We start from the raw sequence: 7,595 nt of genomic DNA on the forward strand, positions 1-7,595 counted from the left end.
GATCAGAACTACTAGATTCAACCTACTTCATTTTATTGTATAAAATGTCAGCACACAATGTTTAGGGGCTCTTCTGATAAACTCCCTACGAGTTTGACGAACGGGTCCGTGCACGCGATTCCAGATATCTTTACCTCTGAATAAACTGCCTTATATTATACAATTATCCACCTTGTCCAAAAGTCTCTACTTGGTCTCCGTTCTCCAGTAAACTTGTTTTATCAACAATAGTAAGGTTCAATGACACAGAAAGCAGTTCAATGTCGGGGTACAGAGTCGCTCTCTTACCAGGATCGCGGTCCGCTCTGACCAGGGTGAAGCCGGCCGGCTCCACCTCTCTGTCCGGGACTCTGTCATCCAGCCAAGTCTCCCAGCTGTATTGGGATTCCGCTGCCAGCAGCGTTTTCATTATTTAGTCCGTTCGTAGCGGGTATGTACACGATCAACAAGATCAGTCCAAAACCGAAGATCAGTCCAAAGCAGAATGTTTGCAGAATGTTTGTAAACTAAGTCTACAAATTAAAAACATAAAATAACGCCACACTGCAGGTCGCAACATAGACGCTGTTAGCCGCCATTGTCTTAGTTACGTTCAACGTTACGTCACGTATGACGAAAGCGCGTAAGTGCATGCCCACAGACACCCATAGAGAATGTATTGAAAGCTTTGAAATTTGAAAAAAATAGATTTTACATGACAGGCTATGAGAGACTTCTGGGCGATTTTCAACCTGACTGAAATCGCCCAAAAAACGGGCGGGGCCATTTGAAGCACGACTTTAGCCTGATTTGACATTTAGTGGCTGGCAGATCAGATGTGAACACTGATAACTGCTGTTGCCGTGATATAATTGATTAGAAAAAAAATCCCTTCCTTTTCCCGTTTGGCAGTGCGTCGCCCATATCGCCCTATTGAACAAGCCGTCCCTGCTCACTAACTGTAAGTCGCTCTGGATAAGAGCGTCTGCTAAATGACTAAAATGTGAAAATGTATAGAATTATTATAATTTTTTAAATATATATTGATGTCTCAAATGTATCATTTGTACAGTTCTTTATAAAAACGTTTTGTTATTTGTTACATTTGACTGTGTAAAACCTAGCAGTACTACTTATTTCTCTGAGAGTGAGGCGGATATATAGCATTTAGCAAAAAAACATGATTATTTATCTCTCTAAAATGAAACCATCATGTGATATATTTTAAACAAATACATGTTTGTCATTGAACAACCCCATGCCGTGAAAAAAACACACCAATCTCTTTCATAATTTCTTTAAACAATAAAAGCTTATTTACCAACATTTCAGATAATTGATATATAGCGTTTATATTATTCCTCACTTATTCCAAGCCGTAAAATTAAGTCCTACCGAGATATCTGTACATCTGAAATAGCTGCTGTGAAGTTCATTGTTGTCTTTGCGGGACACTTTGAGCCATTGAGTGTACGATATCTTGATGAACATCCATATACACAGAAGTAGTGGAAATGGTCGGGAGACCATTTGCATATAAACAAACATTAGCAAATGAGTGCTAAGCCTTTTGTATCTTTATAACATTTGGTCTGCTTACGTTAGTTTTCCTGGGAACATCACAAGATAAACTGTTTAGACGGTAGAACAATATCGTTCTCATAGTATATGTTGCCTACATCTCAGTTTATATTTTCTATTTCTGCGGGTTACAGCTGACCAAACCAATGCCTGACCTTTTTGACTTAGTCAAATCCAAGGACAAAATTGGAAAAGCTTTATACCTGGATGCTTTAAATAAAGTGTCACCAATATTTATTTTGATGATGAGCAAACCAAAGTTTTTTGCTGAAATGTTAGATCATACATTCCTAGGCATTTATAAAAGCCCACAGAAACAAGGATGACCTGACCTTACAATAAACATTGTTGATCAATACCAACAAAATGTAAACTTTCTCCAAAAATCACACATTTCAGAACAGTGTACAGTAGATTATTTATTGCTGATCACAGTACATTCCACATTAAATGTATAATTCACCAATAAACAATCTACATCAGTTGATATATCTCTCTGTCTAACCAAGTCAGTAAACATCTTTATTGTCGGCAGCTAGTTCATTAGGATGTGCCTTGCCTGTCCTCCCTCCCCTCCTTAATATAAAACCATTCAATGGGACACACCATGTATACTGTACACTATCATTGAGTTGGTATCATTCCCAACAGCGGTGTCCCATACGTTCCCATTTGTGTTGGGTGATCCTATTGTCTTCTGCGTCACCACACGTCGCCCGGCGAATAAAGGCTGTCTGGCTCCCAGCTTAAATATTGCAGCAAACTAAAAACCAACCATCAGACTCAATTCATTCAGTTCTGCTCAGTGGTGCGACAAGGATTGGGGGCCTTAGGTGGGAAAGAGAGAGGAAAAAAGTTCACTTCACACCATTGGGTGCCAAGAGAAGGGGAACACAACTACACTGGAGCTCTCACTGTGGCAAGTTGCCCAATTGTTAACTTTCACCGATATTATATTTGTGTTTCTGGAATAATATAACCTTGGGTTGATTTATTTATATAGAGTTTAGAGGGTTAAAGTTTTTATTGATATGGTGTTGGTAGCTAAAATGTGCTTTTGGACTGTTGGTTTTAGTCATTTGGGGTGAGGCAAAGAGGCATGCAGCGATTTTGTGTTTGCTCTCTCTGGATTTGACAAAGAGTGAGTGAGTGGCTCATCACTGCTGTAGTTACAAAATGTTTTTAGCCACGGTGTAGCTATAAAGAACATATTTTATTGTTATATGGGGAACGAAAAATGACAAAAGAGAGTTGTTGATGCAACACAAGGATTCTTTGTATTCTTTGTCGTCAGCTCGATTTTTAACTTGCTTTTCTCTTCTCTAACCCTCAATCTGTAGCGCTGATTGTTGATCATGGGTGACTGGAGCTTCTTGGGAAACATATTAGAGGAAGTAAATGAACACTCGACGGTGATTGGGAGGGTGTGGCTCACAGTGCTCTTCATCTTCCGGATCCTCATCCTGGGCACGGCCGCTGAGTTCGTGTGGGGCGACGAGCAGTCGGATTACGTGTGCAACACCCAGCAGCCTGGTTGCGAGAACGTGTGCTACGACGAGGCTTTCCCCATCTCGCACATCCGTCTGTGGGTCCTCCAGATCATCTTTGTGTCTACGCCCTCGCTGGTGTACGTGGGCCATGCTGTGCACTATGTCCACATGGAGGAGAAGCGAAAGGAGCGCGAGGAGGCCGAGCTGAACCGCCAGCAGGAGCTGAGCGAGGAGAGGCTGCCGCTAGCGCCCGATCAGGGCAGCGTGCGCACCACCAAGGAGACCAGCACCAAGGGCAGCAAGAAGTTCAGACTGGAGGGCACCCTGCTGAGGACCTACATCTGCCATATCATCTTCAAGACGCTGTTTGAGGTGGGATTCGTGGTGGGCCAGTACTTCCTGTACGGCTTCCGCATCCTGCCGCTGTACCAGTGCAGCCGCTGGCCCTGCCCCAACACCGTGGACTGCTTCGTGTCGCGCCCCACCGAGAAGACTGTCTTCATCATCTTCATGTTGGCCGTGGCATGCGTCTCGCTCTTCCTCAACTTCGTGGAGATCAGCCACCTGGGCCTGAAGAAGATCCGCTTCGTGTTCCGCAAGCCGCCGCCCCAGACCCAGGGCGGCGAAGGCCAGAGCCCCCCCGGGGAAAAGAGCCTGCACTCCATGGCTGTGTCGTCCATCCAGAAGGCCAAGGGCTACCGGCTGCTGGAAGAAGACAAGCCCGCATCGCACTTCTTCCCCTTAACAGAGGTGGGCATGGAGGCAGGCAGGCTGCCCACACCTTACCAGGCGGAGAGTGAGAACGTCTCTAAAGTGTACGACGAGTCTTTGCCTTCCTACGGCCAGACCACTAGGGCAGAGGTGAGGGTCCTACCAGAAAGCGGCAAGGACGAGGGACCCGCGGACCCCGACGTGGAGGCTACCGACACGATAGCAGACACCAGACCACTCAGCAGTTTAAGCAAAGCCAGCAGCAGGGCAAGGTCAGACGATTTGACAGTATGAAAGTGAAATCAATGTGAAAAAGCATGGGAGCGAAGCCTCACAGAGCCTTAACTCTCGCTGTAATGGAAGTTAACATCAGCTTGTTATTCGGGAAAAAGAGTTTAAAATGCTGTGCAATGTGCAAGGAGCCTTTAGTTTTAAAAGAAAGATAAACTTGTATTTTATAAGACAGCATTTTTTGTACTGTTTTTATCAATCTATTTAAAAGCTAACAAAATGAAAAAAGGTCATTTTCAGCAGGATTTGTATCGTACAAGAGGAGGTTATTATTTAACAAAAATGTGCTGTTTTTTAATTCACATATTTTCTATCAAGAGTTTTAACCAAAAATGATCAAACGCTTCCGATGTTTACATTTTTTGATTAGCCATTTAGCTTGATGTTAAATGTTATATTTCTACTGAGCAAGTTATTTTTGCAGTACTGTCAGGGTTACACTTGAGCGTGTGTGTATGTATTACAATAATTTCACCTCATCTACTAAAATATATACAACTAATTTATTTCACCTAATAGATCTACAAGCTGTATAATGTCTATTAGATCTTTTTTTTGTGAGGTGAAACTTATCACATTCTCATAGAATTGCCAACAACAACAAAAAATGAAAAAAGAAAGGACCACTGGTTAAATGAAAATTAACATGTATCAAAAAACCTTGAGAAACATATATTTTATTGATAACTATGGGAAACATGGAACCTACTGTGGGCGAAATACTTTCTTCCCTTCCTCTACACACATCCGCCATTATGATAAAGATCTTGCCCTATCAGCACAAAGTATTGTTGACCAAGAGAGAATAAAATAACAAACTCATATTCACAAAACAGGCCTTCCTTGACAAAGTTTTAAAGAAAACAACGTATTCTCATGAAATGTGACAACCATAAGCAGTGTAGCCAAAGTGCTCAGTCCGCAATATATATTTCATAACTGGAATGAAATGTCAAACTAAGGGCCTCGCAATAAATTAATTTACACAGTGGTCAACACACTAACGTCTATCATGTCGGTCAGGTGTCGACACAGTTCACCCATGAGGCATATTGTCAGGCAATATGCCATCTTGCTTTACCGATGGTCATATGTACAAATATATGATGAAGAGGTATTCTTTTAAATTGTATTGGTTATCTAGTTGATTCATTTGTGCTACAAATGAAGACTATAGATATCAGAAACCCATTGACACTAATTCTGCTAACTGGACAGTGGCAGGCCATAAATGCTGAAGTGAAACAATTTACGGGCCTTCAAATCAACCTGGCTTTTGAAATATGGAAACATTTATTACGGTAAGGGCCTCAAGGACATACTTTCTGATACTTGTCTTCAGTCTGTATGAGCCCTTCTATGTTGTGACGTTGAAACATCATATTGTGATATTGAAACAACATTTTGTGATGTTGAAACACCATATTGTGACGTTGAAACAACATATTGTGAACTTGAAAGTTGAACTGTGTGTCTAAATGTAATGTCTGTAATGTTTGAATAAGCGTCAATTGATTCCATGTTAGTGTTGTCGCTTTTATTTCTATTTTCATTATTTTACAAAAAATGCAATTTAAGGAATTGTTGCTCTGGGAACCGCTCTACTGTCGTTAATTTGAATGAAATCCCAATTATATTTTAGGTTATTCAAACATACAGTTTACAGAACTAGAATCATCCTCCTATCTTCCTTCCTCAAAGTTTGGCATATCTGTTACCCATCACCCTACTTCAGAAAAACACCAGGGTCGTGTTGATTAGGCACCAAACGGACAAAAACAGACAAACAGAAAGGGAGTACTGTAACTGGCTTGGTTTCGATTGCCATGGCAAAACATTTCAAATCGTGTTCTGTTGTGTGCCCTAATGAACAGGACCCAGACCAGAGTACACCATGTTCCAGACATGTGATTCGAACACTGTATTTTCTCTGATTAACATTTCAATGGTGATTTCATTCCAATTGAGTCCAACCATTTTGCCAGAGGCCGAATGATTCAGCCATCAGTATCGCCATCAACACATTGCAACAAATAATGAGAGGCGTTTAGCACAATCACCAGCCAAAGGAGGTAAAGCAAACATTTCTGAGTGTTGATATAGTTGGGAAAGTAATGCTTCCACGGAGGGGGGAGTATTGAGCCTTGTTCAACCAACAAATGCAAACCATCTCAGTATAGTGCAGTGGCCCCTCAAACCCCTGTCCTAGACAAGACGCTACAAGCTGCAAGGTTATCAACTTAGCCCAAAGCTCAGCTATGTGTGTAATGTGAATGGGGGCAGACATTCACTTCTTAGGGCTGCTCCAGATGGGGTGCTTTTCATTTGGATAAAATCTCATTTTAAAATGAATCCATGACGTTGGCAAGGTATCCAGTTAAACATTTTGACATTCTGAAAGCAATCGGCCTTGCTGCCCTGTTCACCTGAATGTCAGTAAGAAATATCTGAGATATTAGGGAATATCAGTAGGAAATATCAGAGGAATATTAGTTTCTTATCAAGCTGTGTACATTTCCAATAATCAAGAGACAGATGAGGGCCTCGTGATTTCAAACCTCACCATAGGGTTAAGTGTCCTAGCATGATCAAAGTTGATCTTGTACTCTGTTTTTCCGATCAAAATAAGTATTCTTAGTCTTAGAAGGAGAAAAATAAATGTTTTACTAACTTGTAGTCCTATTTGCTCATAGTTGTGTGCAAGTATCATCTTTTGAAACTGTGAACAAAGCCAATAAAAGGTCAGGTGTGGTCAAGAGGTGCCGCCTCCTTGTCTTTTCTGCATCACACATACAGACTTGGGTTACACACACACACAGAGTATGTATTCTTATTTGCAAGTATAAAAGGCCATGACTTTCATCAATTGTATCGGTGTAAAATTTCACCCAACCTAAACTTCGATGGTACTCTGACTGATTGTCTGCTAGTGTCAAATACTGTGATAATGCAACAAATGTTTGGTTATTACTGAAGGCCAAATATACTCCACAAAAAGCTTGTATTGAGAAGCATGTTACTATAAATGTGAAAAGATATCAACATGTCTCATCACAGCAGCAAAAAACTAAATTCTTGATCAGCGAAGATTGTTGTAGTAGTGAAGTCATAGCAAGCAACATGATGGCTGGGTATAGAGTATAGTATGCTTTCAAACTCTAAGGTAGCACAGTAGCTTTTGTTTTATTGGAATTCCTACCAATTCCTACCAGTGTGTGTGTGTGTGTGTGTGTGTGTGTGTGTGTGTGTGTGGCTGCACTTACACAGGCAGCCCAATTCTGATTATATTTTCATTAATTGGTCTTTTGACCAATCCAGAACAGTTCTGAATAAGATCTGATATGAAAAGGTCTGATGGGATTGGTCAAAATACCAATTAGTGGAAAAAATATCAGAATTCGGCTGCCTTTGTAAACGCAGCCTCAGTGTCTCTGTGTGTCTCTGACATTTGGAAAGTTTACACTTTTTTTTATTCCTCCCCTTTTGATTCTCTACAAATATTTTTCCTATTACAGCTTTAGATATTAATTCACATACAGATCT

At 41.0% G+C, this 7,595-nt stretch overlaps 1 protein-coding gene across 1 annotated transcript; it reads left to right on the forward strand.

The window, feature by feature from the left end:
- Positions 1-2,915: 2,915 nt before the first annotated feature.
- On the forward strand, positions 2,916-4,055 carry LOC311112167 (gap junction alpha-8 protein-like; the record flags this gene model as incomplete). The annotated part of the gene is made up of 1 exon (XM_084155144.1): positions 2,916-4,055. The coding sequence occupies one exon, from the start codon at positions 2,916-2,918 to the stop codon at positions 4,053-4,055; it is 1,140 nt and encodes a 379-aa protein (XP_084011270.1).
- Between the last annotated feature and the right edge of the window lie 3,540 nt (positions 4,056-7,595).

The sequence above is a fragment of the Coregonus lavaretus genome, assembly GCF_964263955.1.
Source record: "Coregonus lavaretus genome assembly, chromosome: 38".
Classification (NCBI taxonomy): domain Eukaryota; kingdom Metazoa; phylum Chordata; class Actinopteri; order Salmoniformes; family Salmonidae; genus Coregonus; species Coregonus lavaretus.